The 17,500-nt window shown below is 47.1% G+C and overlaps 1 protein-coding gene across 6 annotated transcripts in view; it reads right to left on the bottom strand.

The window, feature by feature from the left end:
• Positions 1-17,500, bottom strand: part of LOC110499204 (BAH and coiled-coil domain-containing protein 1) — a 79,526-nt gene that overhangs the window by 25,090 nt on the left and 36,936 nt on the right. For all 6 annotated transcript variants that reach the window (XM_036956036.1, XM_036956035.1, XM_036956034.1 and 3 more), the window contains exons 5-12: positions 16,339-17,500; positions 15,811-16,107; positions 15,496-15,645; positions 14,092-14,285; positions 10,805-11,144; positions 8,814-9,746; positions 5,697-5,863; positions 3,585-3,826 (exon numbers count right to left, since the gene is read on the bottom strand). The exon at positions 16,339-17,500 is cut by the window's right edge and continues 1,034 nt beyond it. In XM_036956036.1, coding sequence (XP_036811931.1) covers positions 3,585-3,826; positions 5,697-5,863; positions 8,814-9,746; positions 10,805-11,144; positions 14,092-14,285; positions 15,496-15,645; positions 15,811-16,107; positions 16,339-17,500 — 3,485 coding nt within the window. The remainder of the gene's footprint in view (positions 1-3,584; positions 3,827-5,696; positions 5,864-8,813; positions 9,747-10,804; positions 11,145-14,091; positions 14,286-15,495; positions 15,646-15,810; positions 16,108-16,338) is intronic.

A 17,500-nucleotide genomic window follows, 5' to 3' on the forward strand; every position in this document is an offset into this window, starting at 1 on the left:
CTTTTCTGCTGAAGTTAAGATCTACAGAGAAGCCATCCACTGGGCACAGACATCGATTTAACGCCTATTCCAAGTTAGTTCAACGTAATTTCATTATAATTACTTGGAAACAATGTTGATGCAACCAGTGTGTTCCCAGTGGGCAGCTTCCTGAAAACTCCTAAACTGCCCCTAACAAACTCCCACGTTCCCCATACCCATCCCCCACATCAACCCTCCATGGCCCAGCCTTAACCTGTCTGTCACCATCACCCCTTACCACTCCTTTCAACCTTTGACCTTTTGACCTCCAGTCAGCCCTAAGCCCCAGCGTTAGGCCTCTGTCAGTGTGCAACGGCAGTCAGTTGACGTAGAGTCACGTAAATCCACAGAGAATAGTGATTGGAGAAAAAAATTGGTACAGTTACATATCGGGATATTCTTTTTGACGATATATCGCATCGTATCGTTTTGACAATATTGCAATATTATTTTTGTGCTGGTTGGCTCTATCTGCACCAAAATTACAGTATGTTTCCTTCATAGCTTGTTCTCCATCTTCTTTTTAAATATAGCTTGCCAGCTTGTAGTTCTAAAAATCTGAAATGAGTTACATCTTGTTTGTTCAGCTTTTCCTATAGGAAAATTAATGAGAAAATAATAGAGTTTTGGGATAAACACCGAAAATACGGTCTGAGGTTAACACAGGCTTATGAGATCTTCTACGTTTTGTTCTATGAGATATTATCAGTCTTGACCTTTATGAAATAGCAAGTCTTTATGTGCTTGTTTTGATCACGTAAATTCTTCAAAATGTGACGTAGCTGATGAAGATTATCTCATAGAATAAAACAAGATCTGCTAAGCCTGTGTTTACCACAGACCTTATTTTCGGACTTTTATCCAAAAACCCTACAAAAACTCCATTCATTTTCACATAGGCTTTGTCCAACGAACCATGGCGGAGTTAGTGCCTACAAAAAGACGCCATTACTATTGCTCTCTATAGGGAGACAATTTGTTTTCAGCACTTTTATTTCCATGACTGGTCAAAACTAGTTTTCTCATGACTCTCTTGTCTCTCTGCAGCAGACATATGGTGAGCAATATGTTTGGAACATCAAATCACAATAAAATCACACATAGAATCACAATGCATATCGTAATAGCACCAAAGTATCGAGATAATATCATAACGCGAGGTCCCAGTCCTAACAGAGTATTAAATTACAATAACAACACCCTTCCCCCCTTTCCTCTCTCCAACACCTCTGTCAACAAGTACTGCCACCAACAGACCAGTCGAGACATTTCTACCTCTTGCAGCTCTCACCCCCCCCCCCCCTCTCTGAGATGAAGGAATAAACTATTGATACCACGCTCATTAATTAAGACGAAAAATACATCCTGTCACATACCAGCCAGCTCCAGTAATTAAACAAATATGTCTGTGTGTGTGTGTCGTCTATGCATTTATCTGTGCAGTATGTACAATCATGCAATGTGTGTGTGTGTTTTTGTGTGTGTGTGTGTGTGTGTGTGTGTGTGTGTGTGTGTGTGTGTGTGTGTGTGTGTGTTTTGTCATTTTTCATTAGTTCGTTGTAATCAGTGTGGTAACCGTGATAAACCTTGAGTTTGTTTAATCAGTTTATCAGAGCGAGGGGAACACGCACTATCAGAGGTGGAGCACAGCCAGAAAACACATTCATCAATATGATGACTTAACACTGGAATTTAACACTGTGTGTGTGTGTGTGTGTGTGTGTGTGTGTGTGTGTGTGAGAGAGAGAGATAGAGAGAGAGAGCATGTGTAGGGCATTAGGGGGTTTGCTTTGTAATCCTGTGTGTGTGTGTGCATGCCTTTGTGAATGCCTGCCTGCGCGCTCAAGTGTATGTGTTAGAAGAAGAGGTTGGTGAGTCATTCATCACTGTGATAAGTTTACATGGGGACTTTGTCCAGCCATATTAATATGTGTTGAGGGTGAGAGGGAGTCAGGACATAATCAATGGTGGTGATAAATATGATTAAATGTGATTAATGATGATTAATGAGTCTCTCCTCTGAGCTGATTAATCTATTAACCCCTCTCATTTAGAAACCACACTGGGTTTACTACCAGGTTCACACACACTCTCTCTCTCACACACACACACACACACACACACACACACACACACACACACACACACACACACACACACACATGCTCAGTACGTGTGTGTGTGTGTGTGTGTGCGTGCATGCGTGTGTGTGTGTGTTTGTGTGTGCGAGCGAGCGAGAGAGAGAGAGAGATAGCAGTTCCTCCACTCAGCAGTAGCAGTTCCTCTCATAAAGATTCTCAACAAGGTTCATCTCAGGGTACAAAACTTTATTGAAAGCCATATAAGTACAGTAAATATACACTATATGTGCAAAGGTTTGGGGACACCCCTTCAAATTAGTGGATTCGGCTATTCCAGCCACACCCATTGCTGACAGGCATATAAAATCGAGCACACAGCCATGCAATCTCCAGAGACAAACATTGGCAGTATAATGGTCTTACTGATGAGCTCAGTGACTTTCAATGTGGCATCACCTTTCCAAGTCAGGTCATCAAATTTCTGTCCTGCTAGAACTGCCTCTGTCAACTGTACATGCTGTTATTGTGAAGTGGAAAAGTCTAGGAGCAACAACGGCTCAGCCGCGAAGTGGTAGGCCACACAAACTCACAGAATGGGACGGCCGAATGCTGAAGCGTGTAGCACACAAAAATCATCTGTCCTCGGTTGCAACACTCACTACTAAGTTTCAAACTGCCTCTTGAAGCAACATCAGCACAATAACTGTTCGTCTGGAGCTTCATGAAATGGGTTTTCATGACCGACCAGCCATTCACAAGCCTAAGATCACCATGCGCAATGCCAAGGGTCGGCTGGAGTGGTGTAAAGCTCACCGCCATTGGACTCTGGAGCAGTGGAGACACGTTATCTGGAGTGATGAATCAAACTTCACCATCTGGCAGTCTGATGGATGAATCTGGGTTTGGCGGATGCCAGGAGAACGCTACCTTCCCAAATGCATAGTGCCAACTTAAACGTTTGGTGGAGGAGGAGTAATGGTCTGGGGCTGTTTATCTTGGTTCCAGTGAAGGGAAAGCTTAATGCTACAGCATACAATGGCATTCTAGACAATTTTGTGCTTGCAACTTTGTGGCAACAGTTTGGGGAAGGCCCTTTCCTGTTTCAGCATGACAATGCTCCAGTGCACAAAACAGAAATGGTTTGTCAAGAAAGGTGTGGACAAACTTGACTGGCCTGCACAGAGCCCTAACTTCAACCCCATAGAACACCTTTGGGATGAATTGGAACACCGACTGCGAGCAAGGCCTAATCGCCCAACATCAGTGCCCGAACTCACTAATGCTCGTGGCTGAATGGTAGCACGTTACTGCAGCAATATTCTAATGTCTAGTGGAAAGCCTTCCCAGAAGAGTGGAGGCTGTTATAGCAGCAAAAGGGAGACCAACTGAATATTAATGCCCATGATTTTAGAAGAGGAGGTGTCCACATACTTTTGGTCATGTAGTGTATCTGGATAGAAGAACCCCTGCGGAGACACTCACCTGAGTCTCTTGGGGCCATCTGAGGCGCTGGGACCCGGGGTAGACTTGCGTTTCCGGGGGCGACCAGGTCGTCTACGAACAGGGCTGTGAGAGGTCTCTGCTTTCTGGTGGTCATGTTTTCTCTGCAGCTTGGCTAACTCTCTCTGTTTCTCTTTGTAACGTCTCTGGATCTCCGCTAGCTGCACTCGCATCGCTAGCTCCGCCTCATCCATCGTCTCCATGGCAGCCTTCACTGGACACACCTGCAATACAAACAGAGATTAAATATATAGTAGACTGTAAATGGACTGTACTGTGTGTCGTTCAGAGAGATCACTCCAGATTCAAGTTGAAATATGACGTTTTTGCAGGTCCCCAGGACGTCGGGAGACGCCGTCAAAACAATACACTAAGGGCAGAAATATAGCTCATGTGCCTAAATACAGGACGTCGCCACTAGGGGCACTGATGAATGCTATTACAATCAAGTAGGCATGGGTTTTGCCGGGGTTTGTGGACAGGGGTGGCAGATGGGTGTAATCTGCGAGCTCCGGCGGTTGCGTGTTCAATCCCAGTGATAAGCACTCATGTTTGCAACTTCGAAATTTGACGTTTGGAGAAACGTGGAAAAACGTCTCATTCTGCAGTGAAACTGTGCGAGCTTGTTGGTATTGTAACGCATAAAATGTAGCTTGTGTGTATGTACAGTGGGGCAAAAAAGTATTTAGTCAGCCACCAATTGTGCAAGTTCTCTCACTTAAAAAGATGAGAGAGGCCTGTAATGTTCATCATAGGTACACTTCAACTATGACAGACAAAATGAGGGAAAAAAATCCAGAAAATCACATTGTAGGATTTTTAATACATTTATTTGCAAATGATGATGGAAAATAAGTATTTGGTCAATAACAAAAGTTTATCTCAATACTTCAAACGTTTTCTGTAAGTCTTCACAAGGTTTGTTGCTGGTATTTTGGCCCATTCCTCCATGCAGATCTCCTCTAGAGCAGTGATGTTTTGGGTCTGTTGCTGGGCAACACGGACTTTCAACTCCCTCCAAAGATTTTCTATGGGGTTGAGATCTGGAGACTGGCTAGGCCACTCCAGGACCTTGAAATGCTTCTTACGAAGCCTCTCCTTCATTGCCCGGGCGCTGTGTTTGGGATCATTGTCATGCTGAAAGACCCAGCCACGTTTCATCTTCAATGCCCTTGCTGGTGGAAGGAGGTTTTCACTCAAAATCTCCCGATACATGGCCCCATTCATTCTTTCCTTTACACGGATCAGTCGTCCTGGTCGCTTTGCAGAAAAACAGCCCCAAAGCATGATGTTTCCACCCCCATGCTTCAAAGTGGGTATGGTGTTCTTTGGATGCAACTCAGCATTCTTTGTCCTCCAAACACGACGAGTTGAGTTTTTACCAATAAGTTATATTTTGGTTTCATCTGACCATATGACATTCTCCCAATCTTCTTCTGGATCATCCAAATGCTCTCTAGCAAACTTTATTATCAGTGGTCTTGTATGTCTTCCATTTCCTAATAATTGCTCCCACAGTTGATTTCTTCAAACCAAGCTGCTTACCTATTGCAGATTCAGTCTTCCCAGCCTGGTCCAGGTCTACAATTTTGTTTCTGGTGTCCTTTGACAGCTCTTTGGTCTTGGCCATAGTGAAGTTTGGAGTGTGACTGTTTGAGGTTGTGGACAGGTGTCTTTTATACTGATAACAAGTTTAAACAGGTGCCATTAATACAGGTAACGAGTGGAAGACAGAGGAGCCTCTTAAAGAAGAAGTTACAGGTCTGTGAGAGCCAGAAATCTTGCTTGTTTGTAGGTGAACAAATACTTATTTTCCACCATAATTTGCAAATAAATTCATAAAAACTCCTACAATGAGATTTTCTGGATTTTTTCCCTCATTTTGTCTGTCATAGTTGAAGTGTACCTATGATGAAAATTACAGGCCTCTCTCATCTTTTTAAGTGGGAGAACTTGCACAATTGGTGGCTGACTAAATACTTTTTTGCCCCACTGTATATACATACTGTACATGTGCATTATAAGTATAAGTGTGTGTGTTCAGTTCTATGTGAGTGTATACAGTTCTATGTATGTTTTGGCATACACACATACCGGCTCGTGGCGAGGCATCCAGCTGCATTTCCGTCGCAGGTTGAGGGTCCTTCTGACGATACACTGCTGCCCCTCCCCCGTCCCTGTAGCTCCTCCCCCCAGCTCCAGACTGCGGGCCGCAGCCAGGGTCGCCAGGCTACGCAGGTCAAAGGTCAAAACATCTTCACCTAAAAGAAGAGAGAGGAAAAACGTTACTTCTTTCTGGTGTGAAAATATATATTTTTAAAGTGGTGTGAAAATAATATGACATGATTTGTCCTATTGCCGCCCCCTAAACAAGTGATTTACAAGCTAACTTATAGCCTTCACACCCACACCCACACCCATGCACGCAGGACCACACACTCATTCATCGGCTGAGGTAGACGGACGGAGAGAAAGAAGGAGGGAGAGCGCTAAAGGAGTGCTGTCTCTCCATCTATCACTGTCATTAACTCTGTCATTGTCACCGCCTGCAGATCAACTAGAATATTCATGAGGGACGAGCCACCCCAGACACACACACACACACACACACACACACACACACACAGGCTGAGCTGCACAGACACAGTCATATTGCTGTGTGCAAGAGAAAAGAAGAGAGAGATGAAGGAGAGAGAGGATGATAAAGACAAAGGGAGGGAGGTAAGGAGGGGGTGAAGGGAGGACAAGGCAGAGGAGAAGCAATAAGAGGCAAGGTGTTTATTGAGATATCTATTTATTCTCCTACATCTCCTCATTACTGACATGGACACAATCCAATTTACCCTACAGGAGGAGAGAGGAGGAGGGCAAGAAAGGGGACTGAAGTCTTCTGAGAAGGAGAACGAGAGAGAAGGGGAAGATGGAGAGGGAGCGACAGATCGAGAGAGAGAGTAAGAGGGGAAGAGAGGGTGGCATTGCAAGAGAAAGAAGGAGTAGAGGGAGGGAAGGCGAGTGAGAGGCTAGACGACGAAGAGAGATTGTGATAGAGGAGAAAGAGAGAGAAAGGGATCGGTCTGCTTGGCCAAAAGGAAGCAGTGTCTGGTTTTACTACAGACCCACTCAGAGCTGGACCACTGGAGCTGAACGGCTATTCACTGACAATATTAAAAACCTGTGTGTGTGTACCTGAGCTTAAACCGTAGAACAGGCAGGGTACACAGAATATATTAAAAACCTGTGTGTGTGTACCTGAGCTTAAACCATAGAACAGGCAGGGTACACAGAATATATTAAAAGTGAGGAAGGCAGGGAGAAATAATAGAAAGGAAGGGATGGATGGATGGAGAGAAAGAGTGTGAATTAATAAATATATAAATGAATGAACCATTCCCTTCAGAGAGAGAGAGAGAGAGAGAGAGAGAGAGAGAGAAAGAAAGAAAGAAAGAGAGAGAGAGTGAGAAAGAAAGAGAGAGAGAGCTTGAGAGGAAGGGTGTAAGAGGCAGAGAACGAAAGTGAGTGAGGGATAGGAGGGAGGAGTAGAGGGATGTATCTCTCCTGTCCTGGAGTGGAGTCTCGCCTGTCAGACCTCTGGGCCAATGAGAGGCTCTGGTTACCCCTGACTGGATGACATCACCGCTGACATCAACAGGCCTAGTTTAGCCTCCCCAAGGGCGGCAGCCACAGATAGATGCCTTCCGCCTGCCCGCCACACACACACACACACACACACACACACACACACACACACAGGCAGGTGTAAACACACACGGCACACACGTACACAGACTGTGCCTTGTAATTTTTTGCACTTAGGTCGATTTTTATTATTTTATTTTATTTAACCTTTATTTAACTAGGCAAATCAGTTAAGAACAAATTATTATTTACAATGATGGCCTAACCGGCTAAACCCTAATCCGGATAACACTCGGCCAATTGTGCGCCGCCCTGTGGGACTCCCAATCACGGCCGGTTGTGATATAGCCTGGAATCGAACCAGGGTCTGTAGTGACGCCTCTAGTACTGAGATGCAGTGCCTTCCGCCCGCAGGCCACACACACACAAGCAGGTGTAAACACACACAGATACGCACATGAAATCACACATACACACACAGCTGTGCTGCGCGGTATAATTTTTTGCACTTATTAATTCTGTCATCAGGGCTTGCTAAGGAAGGATTTACACAGAAGATTACATCGCTTTTTATAAATGAAAAAAAGGGGGGGGCAAACGGAGAAAAACGCAGCCAGTTTGGTGAAGAGAAACACAGATGCTGATGGAGTGTAACAGGGATTCATCTGGGATTACTTAACAGCTTACACACACACACACAAACACGCACGCACGCGTAAATAAAAACACGTTCTCTCAGAGGGAAAAGAGGAACGGTTTAAAGAAGAAGTGTTTTAAACAAGAGCTTCTAATTAGCCAAGCCACACTCCAGAGCCTGAGGGAGGGAGGGAGGGAGGGAGGGAGGGAGGGAGGGAGGGAGGGAGGGAGGGAGGGAGGGAGGGAGGGAGGGAGGGAGGGAGGGAGGGAGGGAGGGAGGGATGAGACACTTACACTTTTGTATTGTGTTTCTTTCTTTCTCCTATCTATCCCTTTCCCCTCTCCTCCTCCCTCCTTTTGCTCCCTACCACTCCAAACCCCTCTCCCTCACCACCACATCTCCTCCCCCAGGGAAACATTTGATCTTTGGACTTGAACAGAGGCTCTAAGAGAACAGAGGAAGGAAGCTGGACAGTCAGTGGGGACGTTGTATGTGTGTGTGTGTGTGTGTGTGTGTGTGTGTGTGTGTGTGTGTGTGTGTGTGTGTGTGTGTGTGTGTGTGTGTGTGTGTGTGTGTGTGTGTGTGTGTGTGTGGCATGCACATCTGGGTTCCACACTCAGTTCTCCCATCTCTATTTCTCTCTTTGCTCCTCTGTCTGTCTGTCTGTCTGTCTGTCTGTCTGTCTGTCTGTCTGTCTGTCTGTCTGTCTGTCTGTCTGTCTGTCTGTCTGTCTGTCTGTCTGTCTGTCTGTCTGTCTGTCTGTCTGTCTGTCTGTCTGTCTGTCTGTCTGTCTGTCTGTCTGTCTGTCTGTCTGTCTGTCTGTCTGTCTGTCTGTCTGTGTGTGTGTGTGTGTGTGTGTGTGTGTGTGTGTGTGTGTGTGTGTGTGTGTGTGTGTGTGTGTGAGTGTGTGTGCTCTCACACATTCTCTATCCACTCACTTCCTGTCTCTCTCTCCTTCTCCCTGTTCCTCTGCAGTATCCCCAGCTCAGCCAACTCTCCCAGGATCTCCATGCCTCGGTGTGGGAGTGGGCATGGGGCGGGCAGGAGTGTATTGGAGGGGGGCACAGGGGGGTAGCAGGCATCCCGGGTGGCACACAACGCTGCGGCAATAAGAAGCTCCAGACTCCAGATGCAGGGATCATCACTGAGGGTGGAGGCTGAGGTTGGGGCTGGAGAGGGCCGTGGGCTGCTTAGTATCTCTACAGAGGCTTCACTCGTACTCATCCTAACTTCCTCCTTCTCCTTCTCCTTCTCCTTTTCCTTCTCCTCCACATCCTCACCCTTCTCTCTCTCCTCATTCTCCCCATGTCCAGTTAGCTCAAGGGGCAGAGAAACAGTACAATCTGGTAGGTGATTATTTTTCAATTTTGCTGAACTTTCCTCCTTCTCATCTTTCTTCGCTTGTGCTGGTTGTGGGTCCTTCAAGCCAGCTGGCTGGACCAGGCCGCCCACAGAGACCTCTCCTTTCTGGGCATCCTCAGAAGCAGAGACTGGGGCTAGAGATGGAGCTGGAAGTGTGGCTTGGGATGTGGCTGAGGTTGAAACTTGGGCAGGAAACGGCGCCATTTCAAGAGTCTTCACTCCACTGCCAAATAGTGGGGGCTCAGATACTGATTGGCCCTCCACCTCTGCTCCTTCTCGTTCCCTTTCTACAACTCCACTAGATTCTACAACTTTACACCCGTTCTCCTTCTTCTCTGGTTTTGCCTCCTCATCCTCCACATTCCTCACGGTGTGTGGACAGGGCTTAGGGCAGGGCTCAGCTGGCTCCACCTCCAGATCAGCATGTTCAGCCAATCGGGCCTCCTCTGGGGAAGGACCAGCCTTGTAACCCATGGTGATTTCTGGATAGGTGTAACCCGGTGGAAGATCTGGGAGACAGAAAAAAAAGAAACTCCTTTAGTCAAGAGTGACTAATAATCAATCAATCATTCAATCAATAAGGCAACAGAGCTTTAGTTGAGGAAGCATTGATACAGCAAGTGTAGTCTATAGGCAGTAAGAAATAGGGCATCCCAGCAGCAGCAGTTAGGCTATATGTCCATGTGTATGTGTAGGGGATATTGATGACACCCTGCTGCCTGGCTGGGATTGCAGTGCCGACCCTGTCACCCCACAACTCTGTTATTGATGGTATCCCTCCGCCCCCTGACAACGCCGCCAGATGAATGCATATCCTTCCGCCTGCTGTCTTTCAAGGACCTCTGAAGGATAAGGAGGGGCTATCAGAAATGTTTCTGACCTCGCTCATATAGAGTACACACACATTCAACACACACATGCACAAACACGCACACACACGCACTCGAAGACACAGACTAGGGTCCATCCTTGCTTCAAATGTTCTTTGCAGAATCAAAGAATAAACAGGCTTCACAGACCAAGGATTCTTATCTTTCCTGCAGCATCTTCATCTCTCAACGTGTCTGCTACTATCTGTTCTCCTTTTTTCCATATCCTTCTTTCACCAATTCTATATAAATGTTTATTTCTCCCTCTACTCCTCTCGCTTTCTCTCTCACACACATTCTCGCTCTATCTCCTCCTATTTCCCTCTCCCTCCCTCCTCCTCCTCAATCTCAGTAGTAAATGGAGGCTGGTACAGACTCTAACCTTGGGAACTGATGAAATGTTCCAGTGTTTCTCCTCTCTCCTCCACAGAGCAGAGGGAATCAGGGATAAGACTGCTATGTGTCTCTCGGTTTATTAGTTGCTGTTGATGAATACTATATCAGAAATAAAGACACAGTGCAAGAGAACATGCCAGAGACTAAAGCTCAAGTGTTTGTCACAGTGTGGTGCATATTTGTGAGTAGAATGAAGAATGGGGGAGAGTGGGGATAAAGTTCGTAGGCTACTTGCGTGTGACAGGGTCAGAGTGCACCAGGAAACATACAGCTCAGACATCAGTCCATCAATCCAAACTCACCTGGCTCTAAGGATTGTGGGTAATCCTGAGGCGGCTGCCCCTCTCCTCTTTCCCCTCTTTCCGCTCCTTTCAACAGGTGTGAGGGGGCGGGGCTTAGAGCTGGGGATCTAGGGGCTGCAGCCGCAGGGCTGGGGGCGGGATTTAAACGGTTCTGGGGGTGTGTTCTCCTGGAAGGGGAGTTGCAGCAGGGTGCTTGGCGACTGCTGGGACACACCCCCTGGGAGGGTGGGGCGGTCTTGGAGGGAGGGGTATGGGAGAAGGGCTTAGCAGCACGGGAGGTTCTCGAAGTGTCGTGGAGAGGAGGGTCGTCAATGGTGATAGTGGTGTCCTCTGCCTTCCTCTGTAGGGAGGTGGGGGGGAAACGAGAGCCTTAAAGAATAGCCACATACTGTATTCCTTCAGCTGATTCAAATAATCAACTCATCATCAAGTTTTGATTATATGTATCAGCTGTGTAGTGCTAGGGCAAAAACCAACGTGTGTACCCAGGGGAACCCCAGGACCCAGCTTGGGAAACACTGCCCTAAAAGACAAAAAAAACTTGCGTACCAGAATAATGTAATACATCGATTGAATGAATGATTCAATCTAGTTGACATCGGTAAAGTATGTTTTGTCTTTCCTCTTTCATCTCTGCTTCCCTCGTGCAGCAAAGACATTTAGGGACCGAGGAGAAAATGCAATATTCCTTCAAAAAACTCCTGTTCCAGAGTAAAAATTCACATTTGTTGTATAATTATTCTGCAAGAGTTAATATTGTATTAGGTTATGTGAAAGGTTATAGACCTGCAGTCAGTGTCCAGATTTTAGTTAGGCTATTATTCCACCCATTTAACCCATCTGAACAGTAGCCTACAGTTCCCTACAGTCCGGTCTTGTGACTTTGAATTTGCATGGTGCCTCACAATCATCACGCATGACATAGCCGGCACTGCTATCATCCTCTTTTGCCACTTCACCAAATCTTTCCCAAACATTAGAATACTGTTCTGGCCCTCCTTCTATTTATTTAGCAGCTTTCCTCTTATTGAATTATACTCTGACATTGTACTTTTTGCCTCAGTGGATCAACATTAACTTTTTCTGCCCATGTTCCCAAAAGCTTTTTGGCAATTGGCGTGTATTTGGAGCACTACAGCTAGGCTCTATAGTTTAGGCTTGGGCTACGTACCAACACAAGATACAAGTAATCAAAGAAGAACCTCAATGCACAAGAATTATATACAATACCAGTCAAAAGTTTGGACACACCTACTCATTCAAGGATTTTTCTTTATTTTTGCTATTTTCTATACTGTATAATAATTATGAATACATCAAAACTATGAAATAACGCATATGGAATCATGTAGTAACCAACATTTTTTTAAACAAATGTAAATATATTTTTGATTTTAGATTCTTCAAAGTAGCCTCCCTCTGCCTTGATGACTGCTTTGCACACTCTTGGCATTCTCTCAACCAGCTTCACCTGGAATAGTTTACCAACAGTCTTGAAGGAGTTCCCACATATGCTGAGCACTTGTTGGCTGCTTTTCCGTCACTCTGCAGTTCAACTCATCCCAAACCATCTCAATTGGGTTGAGGTCGGGTGATTGCGGAGGCCAAGTCATCTGATGCAGCACTTCATCACTCTCCTTCTTGGTCAAATAGCCCTTACATAGCCTGGAGGTGTGTTGGGTCATTGAAAAACAGATGTGATAGCATATCGCTGCAGAATGCTGTGGTAGACATGCTGATTAAGTGTGCCTTGAATTTTAAATAAATCACTGACAGTGTCACCAGCAAAGCACCCCCACACCATCACATCTCCTCCTCCATGCTTCACGGTTGGAACCACACATGCAGAGATCGTTCACCTACTCTGCATCTCACAAAGACATGGCGGTTGGAACCAAAAATCTCAAATTTGGACACATCAGTCCAAAGGACAGATTTCCACCGGTCTAATGTCCATTGCTCGTGTTTCTTGGCCCAAGCAAGTCTGTTCTTCTTATTGGTGTCCTTTAGTAATGTTTTCTTAGCAGCAATTCGACCATGAAGGCCTGATTCTCCTCTGAACAGTTAATGTTGAGATGTGTCTGTTCCTTGAACACTGTGAAGCATTTATTTGAGCTGCGATTTCTTATCCTCTGCTTCATTATAGTGCGTGATGTTTTTGCGACTGCACTTGAAATTCTTGAAACTTTCTGCATTGTCTGACCTTCATGTCTTAAAGTAATGACGGACTGTCGTTTCTCTTTGCTTATTTGAACTGTTCTTGCCATAAGATGGACTTGGTTGTTTACCAAATAGTGCTATCTTCTGTACACCACCCATACCTTGTCCCAACACAACTGATTGGCTCAAACGCATTAAGAAGGAAAGAATTTACACAAATGACCTTTTAACAAGGCACAGCTGTTAATTGAAATGCATTCCAGGTGACTACCTCATGAATCTGGTTGAGAGAATGCTAAGAGTTTACAAAGCTGTCATCAGGGCAAAGGGTGGCTACATTGAAGAATCTCAAATATAAAATATATTTTGATTTGTTACTTTTTTGGTTACTACATGATTCCCTGTGTGTTATTTCATAGTTTTGATGTTTTCCCTTTTATAATACAATGTAGAAATGAGTAAAAATAAAGAAAAACCCTGGAATGAGACTGGCACTGTATTTATGCATGTTTCATGTTTTTTCCCCTCTTTATTCAACCCGCCCACCACCCACCCGACCTTCATCCACACAATATCTCATGACCCACGTGGATTGCGGGTTATGAGTCAGCCCGTGCATCACTACAGACCATCATGTTAGGAACACAATGGGGTTTATTGGGTGAATGCCACAAGCTAGTACAGACATTTTCAGCCAGCCAAAGGTCACTGGCAGTCTGCTAGGATCCTTTGTCTCTTGACAAAATGCTTTCTCTTTAAAAATGGCCTGGTTTCCCCTTTCTCTGTGTTGAAACATCTCTGGCTCTTGTGGTTGAGAATCAACAGTCTACAACTGAATATGCTGAAAATGGTGAAAGCATGAACTCTGGGTTTGTTTCAACATGTTGTTTCCTAATATATGTGTGCATACTGTTAAACAATACAAGTGTTGATCATGGTCAAGGGGGAAACTGCAGTGTAAAAATCCAATCTGGCTAACGTAAATGGGAGCAAAAGTCACTGGGTTAAAGAGTATTCTCTCCATGAAAAGTTACACACGAGTGCTGAGAGTGTGTGTGTTACCTGTGAAAGTGTGTGTGTTACCTGTGAGAGAGTGTGTGTTACCTGTGAATCGCGGGTGTGTTTACCTGTGAGAGTGTGTGTTGCCGATGCATGTGCTCCATGGCCCTGTGTTGTTGCTGGTGGTGCTGATGCTGCAGGGCGTAGAGCTCCTGTTGCCGTAGGAACGGCGAACGGGAGTAAACAGCGTGATGCTGCATGTGGGGGGAGGGACCTCGGGCTCCGTAGACCGAGGGCCACAGAGCTGACTGGTCCATCACATCTAAAGAGAGAGAAAGAGATAGAGAGATAGTGGTATTGATAGTGGTATTTTCGGTCTGTTCTGTTCAAATCGATAAAGCGTGATTGAATTTTACTTTCAGAAAGGGACTGAGTGTGTGAGAGAAAGAGAGCGCAAGTAAGAGAGTGTGTGTGTGTGTGAGTGAGAGCAAGAGAGAGAGTAAGGGTGTGTGGAAGCAGCTGTGTTATTTCTATCAGTGTGGCCTCAGACATCACTCTCTCCCTCTCTCTTTCTCTTTATCTCTCAATTTCTCATGGTGGTGTCTTTATGTGCATGGCAAGACATACATTCCCATATGCCCCACCCCTTTGTGGCTGCCACTGCCGTCGCTGGGAACCTTTGTTCTGTGAGATTAGCCTGAGTGGGCTTATGTTTCCCTGGGGAAGGGTTCAGTGGATGCACTTCCCCTCTCTGTAGGAACTCCTAAGGAGCGAGGCAAGGGAGCAGGCAGATAATTACATTTCACAGCCTGTTTGCAAAAGAGCAGTAACACACACACACACACACACACACACACACACACACACACACACACACACACACACACACACACCACAAACATCTGACTCCACCACACCACACACACACACACACACACACACACACACACACACACACACACACACACACACACACACACACACACACACACACACACACACACCACACACACACACACACACACACACACACACACACACACACACACACACACACACACACACCACACACACACACACACCACAAACATCTGACTCCACCACACCACACACACACACCACCAAACTCCACCACATAGGAACACACTAACACACACTCATCCCACACACTGCATCTCTCTCTCTGTGGCTGAACCATGAGAAGCGATGCCATCTCTCTCCCTGAATTTTAGTATCATTAGCTAATCATAGTAAAATGGTTGGCTAAGTCCCTCTGTCAGAGACTCTGTGTTTTATGGCTCTGTTAATGGGAGCAGATATTCTAATGTCTCCTCTCTGAGTGTAAAGCATTATGCAAGCCATTCTAATGGAGGTTCATCTTCAGCGCCGGCTAACTGGCTGGGTGTGTGTGTGTGTGTGTGTGTGTGTGTGTGTGTGTGTGTGTGTGTGTGTGTGTGTGTGTGTGTGTGTGTGTGTGTGTGCGTGTGCGTGTGCGTGTGTGTGTGGCCTGCATGTGTGTTTGTGTGTCTTACCCAGGTGGTGGTGTGCTCCAGGCTCAGAGGGCAGGACCACCAGGGAGCCAGAGGGGTCCTGGGACAGAGGCAGGACAGGCTGCAGGGGGCTGGGCAGGCCAGGGCCGAACCCTGGGCCCATACTCTGGTGCAGAGCAGCATGGCTCAGACCTGAGAGAGAGAAAACACAAAATTAGAACATGAACTTTGAGTTTGTTTCAACATGTTTTTTCCACACTTCCTGATCCATGTGTAAAGACAGTTGCACAACAATACGAGTGTTTGTCATGGTCTGTGGGGAAACTGTATTGGGGAAAACAAGAATGCTCAGCTCACCATATGAATGGCCCATCCAGAGGGAGGGACTTCCAGTCCGCTGCATCCAATGGTGGTGGGCATGAGCAGAAGGGTCTCCACCTAATTGGCTGGCCCCGCCGGGCACCAGAAGGTGAGAGGTCAGGTCACCATGGCAACTGCTGGATGGGTGGATCCTGGCAAACTCCCCTCTCTCCTTGTTTTCCCTGATGAGGAGTTCTCTGTCTCGGTCGAGGTGATGAAGGCTCAGCTGCTCCTCTGTCATCCTCTTCCTCTCTTCTGCCTCCCGGCCCAGCGGGTACACAGAGCGAGACATACCTGGCAACACACACAGCGGGAGAGAGAGGGTTTAGAAAGCAGATCTGGTAACCCTTAAACAAAGCTAGCCTAGCAATGCCATAATTCTTAATAAGTCATGCCAGATTTCTAAACACAACGCAGCTGTTGAAAGAGTTGAAAAAACATTAAAAAAACATTCCAATACTGAAGCTAAGACTAACATGCGTGCATAAATACAGAGACATACAGATACATAGATCCAGCTCTCACCTTTGATGCTGGGCAGCACCCTGCCCTGTCGGCTGTGTCCTGGAGGGGTATCAGACGGGCGTTGGGGGGGCTCTCTCTGCCGGGCAACCGCCACAGCTATACCCACAGGGGGCTGTCGCACCTCCCCCTCCCCGTGTGTCTCCCCCGCCTCCCTCCCCCCTCTTCCCCCTCCGTCCATCCTTTCCCCCTCGCTGGTGGACCCTCTCCTAGGGGGTAGGGGCTGTTTGGGGGGATCCTGAGGGGCGCTGGGTCTACCCCCCTTCACTCCCTTCTCCCCGCATTGCTTCAGGCAGCCCAGCCCCCCGAAGGGACTCCTCTGGGAGAGCAGCAAAGGCTGCTGCGAACTGTAGTTCATTAGGTTCTTCATGGCGCTGCTCTCTCCCTCTGGGTTGGAGTGGGGGTGAGAGGGGTGAGGCGATGTCATAGACTGCTGTTGGTCATGGGGGTTTTGAGTCCTGTTATCGGGGTAGGACTCTGTGTGGGGGGACATCCTCCTCTCGTCCTCTTGAGGACCTCTCAGTACCCCCCAAGGGTGCAGTGTGGGGGGCGTTTGAACCCCGTACCCCATGACAACACCACCCTCACCATTCTGATTCTGACTCTGCCTACCTCCCTCTCTCCCCCTTTCAGTCCCTGATCCATCAGAACCCGACCCGCTGCCATGACTACTGTGCTGCTGGTGCTTTATCCTAGCAACCTTCTGCCCCACTCTTTGGGCTCTCCCCCCTGACCCCCCCTTTCCCTCAGGAGGAGCTGAGTGTGAACAGTCCCGGAAGGGCGGGGTGCTGGCGTAGGGCCCAGTCTTGGTGGCATGGTGCCCAACCCCGGGGTAAGCGCTCTGGGCTTCAAGAGGCAGGGAGGGCCGGTGGACCTCTAGGACCTCCAAGTCTCCCCTGGAAGAAGAGGCCTCTAGGCTGCAGGAGCGAGGCCCGGGCTTGGGGTTAGGGTGGTGGGATTGGGGGTTAGAGGTATGGGGCTGAGGCTGGGATTTGGGCTGGTTGTTCTGGCTGTGGTGGTGTTGGTTGTATTTGTGGTTCTGGTTCCAGTCTGGAGGCTTGTCTGCCTTGCCGTAGCCCAGCTGCTGTTGATGGGGCTGGGGCTGCTGCGTCTGGGATGACGGCTTCCTCTGGCAGTTACTAGACTGAGGATGATGTGGATTAAG

Source organism: Oncorhynchus mykiss, chromosome 20 (genome assembly GCF_013265735.2).
Source record: "Oncorhynchus mykiss isolate Arlee chromosome 20, USDA_OmykA_1.1, whole genome shotgun sequence".
Classification (NCBI taxonomy): domain Eukaryota; kingdom Metazoa; phylum Chordata; class Actinopteri; order Salmoniformes; family Salmonidae; genus Oncorhynchus; species Oncorhynchus mykiss.